Source organism: Piliocolobus tephrosceles, chromosome 1 (genome assembly GCF_002776525.5).
Source record: "Piliocolobus tephrosceles isolate RC106 chromosome 1, ASM277652v3, whole genome shotgun sequence".
Taxonomy (NCBI): domain Eukaryota; kingdom Metazoa; phylum Chordata; class Mammalia; order Primates; family Cercopithecidae; genus Piliocolobus; species Piliocolobus tephrosceles.
This window is the reverse complement of record NC_045434.1, coordinates 113,527,976-113,548,960: the sequence shown is the minus strand read 5'-3', so window position 1 is coordinate 113,548,960 and position 20,985 is coordinate 113,527,976. Positions and strand designations below refer to the sequence as shown.

At 39.2% G+C, this 20,985-nt stretch overlaps 1 protein-coding gene across 2 annotated transcripts in view; it reads right to left on the bottom strand.

Annotated features, from left to right (window-relative positions):
* Window positions 1-6,511: 6,511 nt before the first annotated feature.
* LOC111530127 (calcium-binding mitochondrial carrier protein SCaMC-1) overlaps window positions 6,512-20,985 on the bottom strand; it is a 57,494-nt gene continuing 43,020 nt past the window's right edge. The window contains exons 6-9 of one of the 2 annotated variants that reach the window (XM_023197187.3): window positions 20,446-20,553; window positions 15,728-15,895; window positions 11,530-11,680; window positions 6,512-9,328 (exon numbers count right to left, since the gene is read on the bottom strand). In XM_023197187.3, coding sequence (XP_023052955.2) covers window positions 9,144-9,328; window positions 11,530-11,680; window positions 15,728-15,895; window positions 20,446-20,553 — 612 coding nt within the window. In that variant the 3' untranslated portion in view covers window positions 6,512-9,143. The remainder of the gene's footprint in view (window positions 9,329-11,529; window positions 11,681-15,727; window positions 15,896-20,445; window positions 20,554-20,985) is intronic. The other variant, XM_023197186.3, reaches the window with a different exon arrangement.

Here is a 20,985-nt window from a genome sequence, read left to right as displayed (position 1 = left end):
AAATGGAGTCTCGCTGTGTTGCCCAAGCTGGAGTGCAGTGGCATGATCTCAGCTCACTGCAAACTCCACCTCCTGGGTTCAAGCGACTCTCATGCTTCAGCCTCCCAGTAGCTGGGATTATAGGCATGCGCCACCATGTCCAGCTAATTTTTGTATTTTTAGTAGAAATGGGGTTTCACCATGTTGGCCAGGATGGTCTCCATCTCCTAACCTTGTGATCCGCCCACCTTGGCCTCCCAAAGTGCTGGGATTACAGGTGTGAGCCACCGTGCCTGGCCCCATGGAGACCCTTTCTATATAGAGTTTCTCTGTAGGGCCTTGCCTCATACTGTGGAATATTCCTACAAGAGAATTCTACTCTGCAAAACAAAGAATGAATTATTGAGACATGCAACAACACAGATAACTCTGATTAAATTTGCAGAGTGAAAAGCTAGACATTTATATAAAATTCTACAAAATACAAATGAATCTACAGTGATAGAAAGAAAGCAATCAGGCAGGGCACAGTGGCTCACACCTGTAATCCCAGCACTTTGGGAGGCTGAGGCAGGCGAATCACGGAATCAGGAGTTCAAGACCAGCCTGGCCAATATGGTGAAATCATGTCTCTACTAAAAATACAAAAATTAGCGGGGCATAGTGGCAAGCTCCTGTAGTCCCAGCTACTCAGGAGGCTGAGACAGAAGAATCACTTGAACCTGGGAGGCCGAGGTTGCAATGAGCCAAGATCGCACCACCTACCGCACTCCATCCTGGGAGATAGGGTGAGATTCCGTACCCCCCCCGGCCAAAAAAAAAAAAAAAAAAAAAAAAGCAATTGGTGGTTTCCTAATGTACTCAGAAACTGGTATGTTCACCATCTTGTGTTCATGGGTATATACATATGTCAAAACTTATGAAATTATATAATTTAAACATGTGCAGTTTATTGTGATCAATTATAATAAATCCAATTACACTCAATAAAGTGTTGATGATGTTAATGGTACCATGAATAAAATAGAAAGATTATTAGTTAATGCTATGTGAATAAAATAGAAAGAATATTGTTGAACAACACATTTGACCAATGAATGTCTCTCACTGCCTTACAAAAAGATTAAGTGAATTATTAAGGCTTGGCAAAGTAAAGAAAGTCTCCCACAATCTCTGTGGAGATTTAGGGACTATTGTCCCTAAAACAATAGTCATACATTTCTACTAGTCAAAGAAAACATACCTATAAGATAGCTAACTTTTCAAACTCCAGCAAAAGTCTTCATTCATTTACTTTTTGTTCACCTTAATATAGCTTTATTACCTTATAGAACATTTCCCCATACATCTTAAGGGGGAACATCTTTACAAAGAGTAAAGCAGGAAGGGAATAAAATCAGGACAAAAACAAAGATCACTAAAGGATGGGCTTTAAACCATGTTCCTCATCTTCTGGTAGAAGAATTCCACCAGATTCTTCTACTTAGAAACTCAAGCACCCGACTCATCAGTTTCACCTCTAATTCTACACTTGCAACTTTATCAGCCTTGTCTTCTGAGAGCTTGCACTCATATTCACTAACACATCCAAAAACAAAAGAGATTTAGAAACAGCTCTAGACTCCCTGCAGAGAGGGAGTCTCACCTTATCATTCTTTTCAGCATTCCAACTAATTGTACCCTCTCCCATACTTCTCATCTCCTCCCCAGGCCATTGAAAAGTGTTGAATTTTAATTACATAGTTGACCCTTCAACCTGGACACCATTTACTGAACTGTCTGCTTGTGAAACTGCATTGCCACATATCAATATAGTGTGGGAACTTGGAGATTCAATAGGTATAATAATCTGTTTATGTTAAAACAAACTGTTAAAACAAACAAAACAATCATCTTCTTTTATGTGCAGAGCGTACTGCTGTAAGGCACAAAGCTTACTCCTGAGACAGAGTACCAGGAGACAGGAGGCAATTTGACAGCCTGTAGCAAGACAACAGAGTAAAATACTAATTTGTATTTATTTCCCTATATTTTCCCTTTTGTCTCATTTCAGGGCAGGAGTCAGGCCTTTAGCATTTCCTCCCCTTGGTGACTTTTTAAAGTAGAAATCAGAAGTCACTTTTGATCAAAGGCTCTTCTGTCTTTTGCAAACACTGAAGCTACCTGCAGAGAGGATGACAGGGGCCTCAGAGGGAAGAGGAGAGGGATAATTTTAAGAGCAGAGAGAAAAAGAGGTGGGTCAGAGGTTTGGAAGAAGACAAAGGTTAGTGGGTCCCAAGGCTAAGGGAGATCCACATTCTACTCGTCACCCTTTCAGAATGAAAAGGCCAGACCCCAGACACAGATGCTCCATGTCTTCCCAACTGCTCCCATCCCAAGCATGGCACAACTGCTGGAACCAAGGGACCATGCAGGCTAGAACAAAGGGCGCCTCAGCCGTGAGTGGTGTAGACCATGGCCAGTGTCCAAAGGGGCCAACATCCTAGATCATTGGCACAACACTGAGTGGTTAAGGAGCTGGACTTCAGTTGATTTAAATAAAATAAGGAAATACCGCATTTTTACCATCCCATTCTCTGCACTAAGATTAATGTGGGGACCCCCAGCACTATGGCAAAGACTGGCTGGGTGATGCATAGCTATAGAAGGCACTGATTACAGGTGCTGGGATTCAGGCCACTTCCTCCTGAGCCCATGGCTGAGATTGTGCAGTGGAACCAGTGTAATGAGATGAGTGTAAACTCACGCTGACTAGGGAAAATGGGGAGTCTGTGATAAGCTTAGGTTCGAAGGGTACTCTAGAAAGCTTTAAAATCCCTGGACAAACCAGCCTGTCTTTCCGGGGTAACAAAATACAAATCACTTGTTTGTTATGGTTATCTTGACTTTGTGGAAGTTAATTTAAAACAGGACAGTATCAATGAACACAAAACAAAAAATCCAATAAAAGGATTGTTTCCAACATTGTCAAACTTGTGTAAATTAAAAACAAATAAACCAACCAACCCTGGGCAGGTACGAGGTGATCGGAGAAGGAAGTGAGGATAGTGGTAGCCTTGTTAGTTTGCTAAGATTAAAATCTTCTGTAACTCTTGGAAAATATCCAGAAAGATTTTAAGGTTTCTAAGTTAATTCTCTTTTTAAAAATTACAATTCTCCCTGGAGGAGGAGAGGCACACAGAAGCCAACAGACATGCTACCCAGGGAATGGGCCCATGTGTCCAGGTAGCAGTAAGCTATTCTGCCTGTGATGGACATGAATCTTCCCAGAAACTGAGGCATTTTCCATCATTTCCAATGATACTACCCCAAGTGTCCTCTACCCCCTGAGGAGAGACATTTGAATCTTATTTAGGGAGCACCCTCAAGAAACTGCTGCTATTGCAGCACTAGAAAGCAAGAAATGGAGAAATGCATGATGATGTGGCTCCCTCAGAGTCCCCTCTGCTTCCTGGATTGCTGCCTCCCTGGGCTTCCTCCCCTGCAGCCACACGGGCCTCCTGCAGTTTCCTCCCTCCTGTGGCCACTATACCTGCTTCCCTCTGCTGCCTGCATGCTCTTCCCACACTCAGTATGGCACATTCCTGCACCATCTTCAAACAGCACCTCCTCAATAAGGCCTTCTCTATCCATCTCTGTAAAACTGCAGCCCTGGCCACAGCCCCAGCTCTCCCTTCTGCACTTAGCACCATCTGACACACTACATATTTTACTTATTAATAGTTTATCATCTGTCTCTCCCCACTAGACAAGAAGTAGTGAGTCTTTTGTTCCATGTTGTGACCTCAGTCCACATTGGGTGCCGTATTAGTCCATTTTTGCGCTGATAGACATACCTGAGACTGGGAAGAAAAAGAGGTTTCATTGGACTTAGTTCCACATAGCAGAGGAGGCCTCAAAATCATGGTGGGAGGTGAAAGGTACTTCTTATATGGCAGTGGCAAGAAAAAATGAGGAAGAATCAAAAGTGGAAACTCTTGATAAACCCATCAGATCTCGTGAGACTTATTCACTATCACGAGAATAGCATAGGAAAGACCAGCTCCCATGATTCAATTACCTCCCCCTGAGTACCTCCCACAATATGTGGGAATTCTGGGAGATAAAATTCAAGTTGAGATTTTGGTGGGGACACAGCCAAACCATGTCATTCCACCCTGGCACTCCAAATCTCAAGTCCTCACATTTCAAAACCAATCATGCCTCCAACAGTACCCCAAAGTCTTAACTCATTTCATCATTAACCCAAAAGTCCACAGTCCAAAGTCTCTTATGAGACAAAGCAAGTCCCTTCTACCTATGAGCCTGTAAAATCAAAATCAAGCAGTTACTTCCTAGATACAATGGGGGTACAGGTATTGGGTAAATAAAGTCATTCCAAATGGGAGAAATTGGCCAAAAACAAGGAGGTACAGAACCCATGCAAGTCTGAAATCCAGCAGGGCAGTCAAACTTTAAAGCTCCAAAATGATCTCCTTTGACTCCAGGTCTCATATCCAGGTTACACTGACGTAAGAGGTGGGTTCCCTTGATCTTGAGCAGCTTTGCCCCTGTGGCTTTGCAGGGTACAGCCTTTCTCCCGGTTTCTTTCATGGGCTGGTGTTGAGTGTCTGCAGCTTTTGCAGGTACACAGTGCAAGTTGTCTGTGGATCTACCATTCTGGGGTCTGGAGGACGGTGGCCCTCTTCTCACAGCTCCACTGGGCAGTGCCCTAGTAGGGACTCTGTGCGGGGGCTCCAATCCCACATTTCCCTTCTACACCACCCTAGCAGAGGTTCTCCATGAGGGTCCAGCCCCTCCAGCAAACTCTTGCCTGGGCATCCAGGTGTTTCCATACATCTTCTGAAATCTAAGTGAAGGTTCTCAAACCTCAGTGCTTGACATCTTTGCACCCACAGGCTCGACACCACATGGAAGCTGCCAAGACTTGGGATTCCACCCTCTGAAGCCACAGCCCAAGCTGTACATTGACTCTTTTCAGCCACAGCAAGGACATAGGGCACCAAGTCCCTAGGCTGCACACAGTACAGGGACCCTGGACCCGGCCCACAAAACCACTTTTTGCTCCTGGGCCTCCGGGGCTGTGATGGGAGGGGCTACCATGAAAGTCTCTGACATGGCCTGGAGACATTTTCTCCATGGTCTTGGGGATTAACATTAACTGCTCCTTGCTACCTATGCAAATTTCTACAGCCACTTTGAATTTCTCCCCAGAAAATGTGTTTTTCTTTTCTGTCTCATAGTCAGACTATAAATTTTTCAAACTTTTATAAAACTGAATGCCTTTAACAGTACCCAAGTCACCTCTTGCAGGCTTTGCTGCTTAGAAATTTCTTTGCCAGATACCTAAATTCTCTCTCTCAAGTTTAAAGTTCCACAAATCTCTAGGGCAGGGGCAAAATGTCCCCAGTCTGTTTGCTAAAACATAACAAGAGTCACCTTTGTTCCAGTTCCCAAGAAGTTCCTCATCTCCATCCTAAATCACCTCAGCCTGGATTTTATTGTTCATATTGCTATCAGTATTTTAGACAAAGCCATTCAACAAGTGTCTAGGAAGTTCAAAACTTTCCCACATTTTCTTGCCTTCTTCTGAGCCCTCCAATCTGTTCCAATCTCTGCCTGTTACCCAGTTCCAAAGTTACTTCCACAGTTTCAGGTATCTTTTCAGCAACGCCCCATTCTACAGTTACCAATTTAGTGTATTAGTCCATTTTCACATTGCTGATACATACATACCCAAGACTGAGCAATTTACAAAAAAAGGTGTAATTGGACTTACAGTTCCATGCAGCTGGGGAAGCCTCATAATCATGGTGGAAGGCAATGAGGAGCAAGTCACATCTTACATGGATGGCAGCAGGAAAAGAGAGAGAGAGTTTGTGCAGGGAAACTCCTGTTTTTAAAACCATCAGATCTCATGAGACTCAATCACTATCATGAGAACAGTGCAGGAAAGACCCACCCCCATAATTCATTCACTTCCCACCAGTTCCTCCCCCGATATGTGGGAATTGTGGGAGTTACAATGCAAAATGAGATTTGGATAGGGATAAAGCCAAGCCATAACAAGTGCCTAATAAATGCTCACTGCAAGAACAAATGAGTGAGTGAACGCTGGTAAATAAATGCTGAAGTGGCCTGGGGTTAGTGGCTGTGGCTGAGTGTCTGGGTATAGGGCTCTGGGGCCCACTGACAATCATCTTCATTTACACTGTGATCAGAGAGCTTGTCAGCTTGAACTTGAGCACAGTGGAAGGGGCTGGGCTGGGAGAACATCATAGGACGTGCTCTCCCAGAGAGTGGCCTAAATGACTTCAGACTGCTCCACGTGTCTCCCAGTGAGAGGATACAGCAGAGGAGGGTTGCTCCCTCCGTAATATTGTTACTCCTTTGGTGCTCTTCTCAAAAAAGAACATTCCACAAGAACAAAAGGGCTGGCAAAGTTCCTATTGGGGGATGAGGAAGCCATGCCACACTTTTACAAATGCAACCTAATGTCAAGCTCAAAGTCAAAACACAGTCAAGTACAATCTCTGCTTGTATAAATTTATTCTCTTGACTGGGAGACAAGACTAATAGGCAAGAAACAAATATGGCAGCATTTTTCTAACAAAAGTTCCCTGAAAACAGAGGAGCAGATGCTGGCAATTGCACACAGAGCTGCCCTGTGCAGCTGTGGATAGGGACAGGTATGTGGGCAGGGAACTGCCAGTGTCTGCTACCGCCATCTTACCTGTCAGGTAGTCAGGTAAGCGAGAAGCTTACAGAAATAACTGATAAGTTATTTCTGAAGCCTGGGTAGTATTGGAGTTGAAATGCAGAATTTCTCTGCAGTCTTATGTTTTAATTTTTAAGTCAGATTTTGCATTTGTAATCTGCATTATAAAATTTCAAAAAATTACTTACCAGTGAATTCAACTTAGAATTTTTTCCCCACAATTTCAAGACAAACTAATACTCCACGGCAAGATGAGCCAGGCCAATCCTGTAGCTCTGGGTCCCCCTTGGTGCTGTGAACCCCAGGACTGTAACTCTAGTTGGTAAATGTGGAATTTTGATATCACAAAAAATATCATCTTGTGTCAAAATGCATCATACAGATAATATCTACAAAGGCTACTCAGGAAGGGCCAAAATGTTTGGAAAGACTACATGGAGCCAGATGTAAAAAACATGATTCAAACTGGTGCCAAACATCTAAGCTGGCTAAGCTGTAGGACACACTTTTTGCTTTATTTACAATTTTTTTTTTTTAAATTAGGAAACTGAGACTTAAGAATTTTCTCTAAAAAAATAAAAACTGGAAAACAAGTAATTTTAGAAACAAATATATATTTTTGATAGAAACTGTACGTAAATATTCAGTACTGCCAGAAATATACTATCTTCAACTCTCGGCTTTTATCCAAAAGATACAGAATTATTTTTTGGAAAAGATACAAGATGTACAGACAAATCACATTCATACCTTACAAATGTTAAGTAGGGAACAATTTAAATTCATAATGAACAATGAATATTTTCATATTTTCCAGAAGTTTGAAATTTCAAAAGTTAGCAAAATTATTCACTTCCATAATTTTTATGAGTAAAATTAGAAAGAGCTGATCATGTACCTTAATATTGTCACTTTATATATTACTCAAAAGTACAAATAACCCTTTAAGTAGAATCCCAGGCTTATCATATTATAAAAATACTAAGATATTTATCAAACATAACTAATATAAATGAAATTACATTTTTAAAAATATTTCACAAACACCAGTCCATCTTTCTCTTTGGTTCAGAAAATAAAAGAGGTAGGTTCAAATAAAGAAAATGCCTATTACATCATTAGATTTTCATTAAAATGCTGGCAATTCATAACAGAAATTGTTAGAAGTCAAATGAGTTTAAGAACTAAATTAAAAACTGATAATAACTTCAACTAGTAAATATTTTTCTATGTTCTAATCACACAAATAAGAAAAGATAGTTGACTACAAAAATGGTTTTAGTAAAATAAAAAAAAATGCTCTCGTTATTATAAATTAAGTCTCCTATATCATAACATGTTCCTAAAACTTGGGGCAAGAGAAAATATGAATGCATATGTTTACAAATTGGGCCTTTCATTTAAATATAGGTATCTAATGTATAAGAGTAATACATACTACTGTTAATATGTATCTCTCACCTTTGTGTTGCCCAAATTGAGAACAGCAAGTTCAAAGATATTCAACAGTGAGGGAGAAATAAGCACATCATTTGCTCATGATCAACCCACTTCATGCATTTAAAAAAGAAATTTCAGGTTACTAAGAATGGTCCCAAGAAGTCTTCCTGACTAAAATGCAATCTGATTCAAAATGTAGGAAACAAAGGACAAAGGAAAACAAAGATGCTCTTCAGAAGCTGATACAAGTCAAAGGATTTCATTTCTTGCTGCTTTTCAAAGCAATGGCAGAATAAACAGAAACTTTCAAATAAGTTGTCTTGTATTGATAATTTAACAGTAATACACTGAAAATCAGTGTATAACTCCAGGAACCAAACAATGGTACATGTAAAATGGAAAAGTGCCCACTGAAATAAATATAATTCCATCACTTCTCTTTAGAAATTCTACCACTGTGTTCACTCCTATTTACCTGAGAGAAAAATAAGGACATAAACCCTACACTTCTTTGGATGCTTTTGCTGTAAGGTATATTTTAAATGTAATGATTTTCTATTAATGGTTCTTCTATAAGAAAATTTAAAGAAATCTATAAAGACATTCAAAATATATAAAACAAGACATTTAAGTATAAAGGAACTGGCATAAACATGAACCACCCAAAATAAAGATTAATGATTTATAACTCTACCACACAAAACAAATTTTGTTCAAGCAAGTACATTTTCAGATTTCGGATTCAGGGCAGAGATTTGCAGGATTATTAAGAAAAGACAAAGTATAATTGTGTGGCCTTTTCAAAACACATTAAAACTATGATTTTTAACATTTCTGTGTATATATAATTAAGCCCAAAAGTTTGAAGCGACCATTGTTATCATCTTCCCTTTTGTGAAAAAAATGCAGCTTCTTTTGCCATAGACTTGTTTCAATTTGAGGAGAAAAAGTCACTCCAGGGATTGTTGAAAGTTTCAATGATCACGCTAAAGCAAAAAATGCAACATCATTTCTGGGTTACTCCTAAAGTTTGCTTCATATTTTCATAAACCACATAACTGATGCCTACAGCAGGGAGCACCTTCATGAAGTTTGGGGTGATGCCCCTGTAAAGTCCTGGTACTCCTTCTTTGGAAATGATTCGTCGAAAGAGGCCAACCATGTTCAGCTGTGGGGAGCCTTCTAACATGGCTAAAAAAAAATAAAAGAAGAGAGTAATTTAATATTCAAGCATATTTCATTATTATTACAACAAACAATTATGATTCAGAATGATATTCTAGAATATGGTAAAAGGATAACATTTATTCCAAGGAGCCCAAGACAATATCCCTTTTATGACCCTCTTTGTATAGCACCTAACAGTGCGTGTCCTAACTATAAAAATGATGGTAATAATAATTATTTATTAATTACTATGTTCTAAATACTGGGTTAATTAGCTTCCATACCAATCCTGCAAGATAAATATTATATGAATTTTATAAGTGAGCAATTGGAGGCTTAGAAAGATGGAGAAATTTGTTCTAAAAATCCTAAGTAGAAAATGTTAGGGCTGAGATCCAATGGTCTGACTCCAAAGCTGGTATACTTTCCACCACCCCACACTGCTGCTGTCTCCTTCTTACCAGACAAGCGCTGAAGAGAGAACAGTTAAATCTCAGGATGTAAGGGGAGTATGGAAGCTCTGCGAAGCTTGGAGAAAGCACAAGGACCTGGGCCTTGGACATGACCTCAACAAGCAACAAGAGAAAGCGAAATCCAGTGTTGCTGCACAACCCAGACAACGGGAGGAGCACCATGTGCTATGGAGATGCAGCTGATTGTCGTATGTGGTTATTACACAGATAGTGAATAAAGTGGGGCCAGATTATTAAAGGCTTTGAAATTCCCATTAAGAACTTTGGAAATGATACTGAAAGGTTGCAAAGATGTCTGAACAGATGTAAAATGATCAGACTTTGAGGTCAGAAATGACAATCTATCAGCCACAGACAATCTACCAGCCATATCAGCCATGCAAAGGTCTGGATCAGAGCTGGCAGACAGGAGGGTTGGAATCAGACTGCATGTGTCTGATTTCCAATCCCACTATTTACCACAGGTATAATCTTGTGGGAGTTACTGAATTTCTCTCTGTCCCAGCTGCTCATCTGAAAAATGGGGATAATATTAGTATTCCCATCCCCAAGATGGTTATGATGGTGAAATGAGAAAATACACAAGAAACGTGTAGTTCACTACTTTGTATTTTTCTCTACAGCCATGACTGTCTCTCAGCTCCTCCAATACGCCATGTTGTTGCCTGCCTCAGTGTCTTCACACATGCTTTCCCTCAGCTGGAATGTCTTCTGCTCCCACTCCACTGGCCTGTGCCCACTCATCTTTCTAGTCTCAGCTTCACTGACAGCATTCTGCAGCTCCCAAGTTAGGTTATAGCTCCTTGCTCTGTGCTCCCCTAACAAAAGGGGAGTTGGTTTAACCAGGCTGTTTACTTGCTGGACATACGTCTTCTCTACTCTACACTGGCGGGGCCACATCTGCTTGTTGACTGCTCTACCCCTAGCATCTGGCAGTGTCTAGAATGGGACAATGGCTCAGGGAGTATTTGCCAATTAATGACTGACTGCTTGGCTGGGGTTGCTGTGGCTGGCACTTGGAAGGGAGGTTGGGACTGGAGCTGTAGATGCCCAAGGTGTACTACTTAAGAAAACAATGGATAAGACTGACCAGGGAAAACATCAAAGAGAAAAGAAAGGCATTTGAATGCATACTTTAATAGAGTTGGGACAGCAATAAAAGCGAGCAAATGGTAACAGTTATCAATGGGCTGGCAGAACAACCAGGACGGTACAGTGTAATCAAAGCCGGCCATGGAGACAGTGTCACAGTGAGGAGGAATCACAGATCAAAACTTGTAGGGTCCACACAACATTAAAAACTGACTCCAGCCACCGTTTACCAAGAATTTAACAAATCCAAGATGCTTTATTTATACTGTTGGTAATTCTTACAACACTGCACAATTTTCATTCCCATTAAAAACCCCAAGAAGTCTGAGGCAAGGATATGAACCCAAATCCATCAGATACCAAAGTTTATAATCTTAAAATGTGCATGTAACACAGTCAAAAAAATCTTACTCTGTTTATGTATAAGGCATATGTATGCATACAGTACATATGCAATGCTTCAGTCACATAAAAATTTCATGACGAGGGAGCATTCAGAAAAAGAATTTCTGAAAAGATTCCTTAAGGAGGCAATAATGAAAAAATGTTGAGAAATACCATCTTAAAAATACACTCTGCATCTTAGTAGAACTTGGAGTTCTAAAAGCATATTACTGGTGCAGCACTTTTATCGGTGTGGTTCTGTAATCAAAAATTCACCTTGAGCCTGCATGCGAGTTCTCACCAAAGCCAATGGGTAGCTGGCCAGCTGACCACAGGTGCTGGATAAGGCACCACATCCCAGCAACACCATGACTCCAGGGTTTACAGAGTCTTTTGCAAAATTATCCAGCCAATAGGACTTCAAGAGCTGCCAGAGAAATAAAGAAGAAAAATAATTAACGAACTCTACAACTTCACTCAATGAAAACATTTTCACAGCTATTCTCAGCCTCATGACAAGCCCCATTTCTGCAGGACGGGGCCACACATTTGTAGAAGCTGCAGGCACTGTAGGAGGCAGTGGCTCTGTGGAGAGGTGGGAGGCCACTAGGGATGCAGAACACATGAGCTTTGCACTGGTTACTCACATTCTTCTAAACAAATGTGAACTGCATACCAAACGCTGCAGGATCTAAAGAACACCTCTTATGGTGAGTATGAATAAAATAACATAATTCTACTAATTGTATCTCATTTTACACTTTACATATATTTCATTTGGGCCTTACAAAAACTCTGACATAAATCTATTATTCTGATGTATTCTGAAATGAGGAAAATTCATCTCAGCGGAGTTTCTGTTTGTTTGTTTTTTTGAGATGGAGTCTCACTCTTGTCACCCAGGCTGTAGTGCAGTGGCCCAATCTCAGCTCACTGCAACCTCTGCCTCCCAGGTTCAAGTGACTCTTCTGCCTCAGCCTCCTGAGTAGCTTGGATTACAGGCGTCCACCACCACACCCAGCTAATTTTGGTACTGTTAGTAGAGACGGGGTTTCACCATGTTGGCCAGGCTGATCTCAAACTCCTGACCTCAGGTGATCCGCCCACCTCGGCCTCCCAAAGTGCTGAGACTATAGGCGTGAGCCACCACACCAGGCCCAGAGTTTTTAAAGAAGGACTCAGAACCAGGCGTGCTGATCAAAAGGCCATACTTTATCCCCTATTACTCTAGATTTCTGTATTTCATTAGAAGGCAATAATTAGGAGAAACTGCATAAAATATATATGATGATCAACTTTTTAAACATAAGCTATTTTAAATATAAAATACATGTTAACTGTTATATAACTAGTTTAATTTTTCAATCCTGTAAGACTAAAAATTTTAAACCCTACAGGATTAAAAAATTATCTCAATGGATTAAAAAATCCATTGAGTGCATTTCTCAATGGAAATCTTGCAGTTTAGAAGGAAATGGAATGTTATATTCTATGTTTTGAAACTTAAAAAAACTGCCAGACAAAAATATTGTATGGGCAAAACTGTCCTTCAAAAAAGGAGAAATTAAGACTGTCCCTGACAAACAAAAGCTGATACAGTTTATCACAACTAGACCGGCCCTAAAAGAAAGGCTAAAAGGAGAAACAAAAGGATGATAAATAACAACACAAAACCATATGAAAACATAAAACTCTATGGTAAAGGTCAATATTTAGAATATTATAAAATCCTATAGTGTTGTAATGAAGGTATATAAATAACTTAAAAATATATTTCAAAAACAAAATTTAAACAGAATTTAAAGGAGAAAAGCATAAAAAGTAACTATAAACCTATGTTAAGGATGTACAATATCAAAAGACATAAAGTTGGTGGGGAGGAGGTGAACGATGTAAACAAACAGTTTTCTATACCACTGAAGTTAGGTTGTAAACAGTTTAAAATAAGTTGCTATAACTTTAGTATGTTTTATGTAGCTGCAATGGTAACCACAAAAATAGCATCTACAGAACGCACACAAAGGGAAATGAGAAGGGAATCAAAACATATCACTACAAAAAAAAAAAAAAAATCAACAAAACACAAAAGAAGCCAGGAAGAGAGGAAAGGAAAGACAAAAAAGCTACAGGACAAAGACAAAAGGCAGCTAGCCAAATGACAACAGTAAATCCTTCCCTATCACTAACTGCTTTAAATGTAAATGGATTAAATCCCCCAATTAAAAGATACAAATTGCTGAGTGAATAACACATAGAGAATCAACTATACCTTATCTATGAGACTCACTTTAGATCTAAGGACACACATAAGCTGAAAGTGAAAGGATGGAAAAAGATATTCCATAAAAACGGGAACCCACAGAGAGCAGGGTGGCCATAATTACATTTGACAAAATAGACTTCAAGACAAACTGTCACAAGAGACAAAGATGGACATTACATCATGATAAATGGGTCACGTTACCAGGAAGAAATAATAATTATAACTATATATGGACCGAATATTAAATTCTTACATATATGAAGCAAACATTTATAGAACTGAAGGGAGGAATAAACAGCAACACACCAATAGTAGGAGACTTCACAACCCCACTTAATGGTATTGGGGAGGACGTGGACAAATTGGAATCTTGGTGTACATTGATAGAAATGTTAAAAAACAAAAAGGTCTAGTCACTGTGGAAAATGACATGGAGGTTCCTCAAAAACTTAAAAATAGAATTACCATCTGACCCAGAAATTCCACTTCTGAGTATATGTCAAAAGAACTGAAAACAGTATCTTGAAGAAATATTTGCACAACCATGTTCACTGCAGCACTATTCACAATAGCCAAGATGTAGAAACAACCCAAATGTCCATCAACAATAAATAAAGAAAATGTGATATATATACCCAATGAAATATTTTTCAACCTCAAAAACAAAAAAAATCCTGTCATATGCTATTGCTATCACATGGATGAATCTTGAGGAAATTATGTTACGTGAAATAAGCCGGTCACAGAAACAGAAATACCACATGATTTCACTTATACAAGGTATTTAATGTAGTCAAACTCATAAAACGAGAAAGTAGGTTACACAGCACTGGGGTGAAGGGGAAATTGGGAGCTGTTGTTTAAGGACTATAGAGTTTAAGTTTTGCTAGGTGAAAAAATTCTACAGATCGGTTGCACAACAAACCACAAACAGCTAATACTTACTGTACCATATATCTAAAAATGGTTAAAATTGTAAACTTTATTTTATGTGTTTTTAATCATAATTTTTTTAAAAACTCAGAACAAAAAGTAAAGTCCTAAACCATGATACCACCTCACATCTAAGAGGATGGCTATAATAAAAATAAGCTTTTTTAAAATGGAAATTAAGTGTTAGTAAGGACGTGGAAAAACTGGAACCAAGATATATACCCAAAGGAATTGAAGGCATAGACTCGAACAGATACGCAGATGCCAATGTTCACTGCAGCATTATTCACAATATTGAAAAAGTAGAAACAATCCAAATGTTCTTCAACAGATGAAGGACTAAACAAAATGTGGTATATACACATAACGGAATATTACACGGAATGGTGTGAACCCGGGAGGCAGAGCTTGCAGTGAGCCGAGATCACGCCATTGCACTCCAGCCTGCGCAACAGAGTGAGACTCCGTCTCAAAAAAAAAAAAAAAAAAAAAAATATGTAAGAGGCCAAAAACGATTTGCTTGTATACTTCAAATAAGTGAAATGTAAGGAATATGAAGTAAATCTCAATAAAGCTCTTTAAAAAAAAAAGTCCAGTCTTCTTTTCATTACACATTACATTCTTCCTCTATGCTGTAGCTTAGGTCCCATCCTAACATGCACCCTGGCTCATGTCTACCGCAGCACAGCTAACCACACCGGGTTTTAGTTGGTTGTTTGTCTCCGTCACCAGACCTTCAGTTTCTTCAAGGCACACACTGAGTCCTTTGAATCCTTAGATCCAGTGTCTAACCCAGAGGTTTGTATAGTGTGTGCTCAATAAATGTTTGTGAGATTCATAAATTATTAAATGATTTAGATTACAGGGTTGATCCAAGATTTGTATTCTTCAGTACAAGAAATGAAACTGTATTTACTCATGTTAGTCACATTAATCACTTGGCTTAATGTTAGATTTTTGCAAATCCAAAACAAAGGAATTTATTTGCTATTTTTGTCTTCCCTGAAAACAATCTCTACAACCACATTTTAAGGTGAACAACTATACCTAATTTTGAGTCTACTCTTCATTAATAAAAGCAATTCCCAAGAAAATCTAATACAAAAGTGGCCCTATGTACATTCACACTCAAGTTACTTGAAAGTTCAAATAACATACACTTGAATTTACTTCTGGTCACAAACTGTTTTATGGTATATGTCTACTTCACATAAAGTTCAATTCTAACAAGAGCTATTTAACTGCATTTTCAGATTCAAAAGATTTCTATAAACTCACCTCATACACAGCAAGATCTATGCCTGCATAAGGTATGATACCTAATAAATTGGGAACATAACCTTTGTAAAAAGCTCCCAAGCCTTCATGTTTCAAAATCTTCTTGGCACAATCATATATTCCAGAGTATTGCCCAGTTTTGCCTACAGCCAGCCTGGTTTTCATAACCTGGATATAAAAAAAAATAACAAAATATTATTGTTCATATTAACTCTATCATCACGGAATTCAAATGAAGTAATTTTACACAGATCAAATACCTAGCACATATTGTCACTCAAAAGACTGTACAGTTTGTTGATACATTCTCCTTCATGTATTACCTCTATTGAGGGGCTAAGACCACAGCCAGAGAGACCCGTTTACTGCAAGGAGGATCTGGTGAAGGAAGTGACCAAGGAAATGGAGGCAAGATAATGTGTTGATGCCTTAACAAAACTGACCAGTGACCACCTGCGTCTGGAAGGTGAGGGAAATGGCAGTATAAAGGATAACCCTAGTGTTTCTAGCTTGGAACACAGGATGGGGCAGTGGGGAGTTGGGAAGGTGATACTATTAATTGATATGGAGGATATAAGGGGAAAAATAGGTATTAAGATTTTTTTTTTGAGAGGTGTGTGGAGTAATATAAACAATCATATTAAGGTGCTTGAAAAAAAGCTATATTAGCATGCATACCACATATTGGTGAAAATTGTATTTATCTTGCTTAAGTCTTATCAGTTACTAAAAAACCCTCTGCTATATCAATAAATTCCACATCTACAATATTATTTTTTGCTATAAAGCAGTAGGTGGAAAACTTTTCCTATAAAGACTAAATAGTAAAATATTTGTCATTGCAAGCCTAAAATATTAGGTCTCAGTTGTATATTCTTTTTCTTTTGTTTTTACTTGCTTTCTAAAAATTATACTTTAAGTTCTGGGATACACGTGCAGAATGTGCAGGTTTGTTACATAGGTATACATGTGCCATGGTGGTTTGCTGCACCCATCAACCCATCATCTACATTAGGTATTTCTCCTAATACTATCCCTTCCCTAGGCCCCCAATCCCAACAGGCCCCAGTGAGTGATGTTCCCTTCCCTGTGTTCATGTGTTCTCATTGTTCAACTCCCAGTTACAAGTGAGTACATGTGGTGTTTGGATTTCTGTTCCTGCATTAGTTTGCTGAGAATGATGGCTTCCAGCCTCATCCATGTCCCTACAAAGGCCATGAACTCATCCTTTTTTTACGGCTGCATAGTATTCCATGGTGTATATATGCCACATTTTCCTTATCTAGCGTATCACTGATGGGCATTTGGGTTGGTTCCAAGTCTTTGCTATCGTGAATAGTGCTGCAATAAACATACGTGTGCACATGTCTTTACAGTAGAATAATTTACGATCCTTTGAATATATAACCAGTAATGGGATTGCTGGGTCAAATGGTATTTCTGGTTCTAGATCCTTAAGGAATCGCCACACTGTCTTCCACAATAGTTGAACTAATTTACACTCCCACTAACAGTGTAAAAGCATTCCTATTTCTCCCCATCTTTGCCAGCATCTGTTGTTTCCTGACTTTTTAACTAACTGGTGTGAGATGGTATGTCATTGTGGTTTTGATTTGCATTTATCTAACAACCAGGGATGATGAGCCTTTTCTCATATGTTTGTTGGCTGCATAGAGGTCTTCTTATGAGAAGTGTCTGTTCATATCCTTCATCCATTTTCTGATGGGGGTGTTTTTTTCTTGTAAATTTGTTTAAGTTCCTTATAGATTCTGGATATTAGCCCTCTGTCAGATGGATAGATTGCAAAATTTTTCTTCCATTCTGTAGGTTGCTGGTTCACTGATGATAGTTTCTTTTGCTGTGCACAAGATCTTTAGTTTAATTAGATCCCATTTGTCAACTTTGGCTTTTGTTGCCATTGCTTTTTGTGATTTAGTCAAAAAGTCTTTATCCATGCCTATGTCCTGAATGGTATTGCCTAGGTTTTCTTCTAGGGTTTTTATAGTTTTAGGTCTTATGTTTAAGACTTTAATCCATCTTGAGTTAATTTTTGTATAAGGTGTAAGGAAGGGGTCCAGTTTCAGTTTTCTGCATATAGCTAGCCAGTTTTCCCAACACCATTTATTAAATAAGGAATCCTTTCCCTATTGTTTTTGTCAAAGATCAGATGGTTGTAGATGTGTGACATTATTTCTGAGGCTTCTGTTCTGTTCCATTGGTCTATATATCTGTTTTGGTACCAGTACCATGTTGTTTTGGTTACTGTAGCCTTGTAGTATGCTTGAAGTCAGGTAGCGTGATGCCTCCAGCTTCGTTCTTTCTGCTTATGATTGTCTTGGCTATATGGGCTCTTTCTTGGTTTCATATAAAATTTAAAGTAGTTTTTTCTAATTCTGTGAAGAAAGTCAATGTTAGCTTGATGGGGATATCATTGACTCTATAAACGACTTTGGGCAGTATGGCCATTTTCATGATATTGATTCTTCCTATCCATGAGCATGGAATGTTTTTCCATTTGTTTGTGTCCTCTCTTATTTCCTTGAGCAGTGGTTTGTAGTTCTCCTTGAACAGGTGCTTCACATCCCTTGTAAGTTGTATTCCGAGGTATTTTATTCTCTTTGTAGCAATTGTGAATGGTAGTTCACTCATGATTTGGCTGTTTGTCTATCATTGGTGTATAGGAATGCTTGTTATTTTTGCACATTGATTCTGTACCCTGAGACTTTGCTTGAAGTTGCTTATCAGCTTAAGGGGATTTGGGGCTGAGATGAGGAGGTTTTCTAAATATACAATTATGTCATCTGCAAAGAGAGACAATTTGACTTTCTCTCTTCCTATTTCTTTCTCCGGCCTGATTGCCCTGGCCAGAACTTCCAATACTATGTTGAATAGGAGTAGTGAGAGAGGGCATCCTTGTCTTGTGCCGGTTTTCAAAGGGAATGCTTCCAGCTTTTGCCCATTCAGTATGATATTGGCTGTGGGTTTGTCATAAATAGCTCTCATTATTTTGTTATACATTCCATCAACACCTAGTTTATTGAGAGTTTTTAGCATGAAGGGGTGTTGAATTTTATTGAAGGCCCTTCTGCATCTATTGAGATAATCAATGTCACTGGTTCTGTTTATTATGAATTCTGTTATATTGATTTGCATGTTGAACCATCCTTGCATCCCAGGGATGAAGCTGACTTGATAGTGGTGAATAAGCTTTTTGATGTGCTGCTGAATTCAGTTTGCTGGTATTTTATTGAGGATTTTCACACTGATGTTCATCGGGGATATTGGCCTGAAAATTTCTTTTTTGATTGTGTCTCTGCCAGGTTTTGGTATCAGAATGATGCTGCCCTCATAAAATGAGTTAGAGAGGAGTCCCTCTTTTTCTATTGTTTGGAATAATTTCAGAAGGAATGGTAGCAGCTCCTCTTTGTACCTCTGGTAGAATTCGGCTGTGAATGTGTCTGGTCCTGGGCTCTTTTTGGTTGGTAGGCTATTAATTACTGCCTCAATTTCAGAACATGTTTTTGGTCTATGCAGGGATTCTGCTTCTTTCTGGTTTAGTCTTGGGAGGGTGTATGTGTCCAGGAATTTATCCATTTCTTCTAGAGTTTCTAGTTTATTTGCATAGAGGTGTTTATAGTATCCTCTGACGTTAGTTTGTATTTCCATGGGATCAGTGGTGATGTCCCCTTTATCATTTTTATTGTGTCCATTTGATTCTCCTCTCTTTTCTTCTTTATTATTTTGGCTAGTGGTCTATCTATTTTGTTAATCTTTTCATAAAACCAGCTCCTGGATTAATTGATTTTTTGAAGGGTTTTTCGTGTCTCTATCTCCTTCAGTTCTGCTCTGATCTTAGTTATTTCTTGTCTTCTGCTATCTTTTGAATTTGTTTGCTCTTGCTTCTCTAGTTCTTTTAATTGTGATTTTAGCATGTTGATTTTAGATCTTTCTCACTTTATCCTGTGTTGCACACTTTTTAAAAATGTAAAAAAGCATTCTTAGCTCAAGGGCTGTATAAAACAGCCCGTAGGTCTGTGTTTTGCCAACCTACGCAATAATGAAAGGATGTCTAATTAAGATACCACCATATAATCAAATCCTGAGATTCTATTATTAAATTTATCACATAGAAACTCTTTGGACAGGAGTGAGAATTATATTTCTCACCAACACAGTGGCAGCCAGCCTCTAATGTGACCCCCAATGACTATTTGTCTCCTGGTATTCACATCATTATATCATCCCCTCCCACACTCTACCAGGGTTAGTCTGTATGATCAATGGAATACAGCAGAAAAGGCAAAAGATATCAGCTTTCATCTTGGGGACTCTCTTTCTGTTGGATCACTGACCATAGGGAAGCCAGCTACTGTGTTTTGAGGATACTCAGGCAGTCTACAGAAAGGCTCATATAGTAAGGAACTGATGTTTCCAGCCCATAGCCAGTGAGGCCTGGCAGCAACCACATGAATAAGCTTGGAATCCGCCCCCAGCCAAGCCTCAAGGTGACTGCAGCACTGACTACCATCTTGACTATGGGCTGTGAAAAACCCTGAGCCAGTGGCACCCAGCTAAGCTGCTCCCAGATTCCCGACCCACAGAAACTCCGCGATGATAAATACTTGTTTTAAACTGTTGATTTTGGGATAACTTGTTAGAGAGCAATAGACAACCAACAAGAACACCATCACACAGTCAGACTTCACAATGGTACTCACCTCCATTGGATATATAAAAGTCTGTGCAGTTGCTCCAGCCATGGAACCAGAAATAAATCTCTCAAATGTTCCAATCTTTTGTCCTTCTTCAGTAAGTAACTTCTTGTACTGTATAAATAAGTTTTAAAATGCACATTACTACCTGCCGTGGACTGAGCTGCGCCCCCACCAAACTCATATGTTGAAGCCCTAACCTCCCATGTGATGGTATCAGGAGATGAGGCTTCTGGATTAGGATTATGAGGTCATGAGGATGGGGCCCTTATGAAACGATCAGTGTTCTTATAAGGGCAGACACCAGAGGGCTCACTCTCTCTCTCTCCCCTCACATGTGCACCAAGAAAAGACCATGTGAGCACACACCAGCTGCCTACAAGCTGGGAAGAGTACCTCACTAGAAATCAAACTGGCTTGGCCCTTGATCTTAGGCATTCTAGCCTCCAAAACTGTGAGAAATGAATTTCCTCTGTTGATTCCACACACTCTGTGGTATTTTATGGCAGCCCAAGCCAACTAGACAATCCTAGAATACAAATCGGC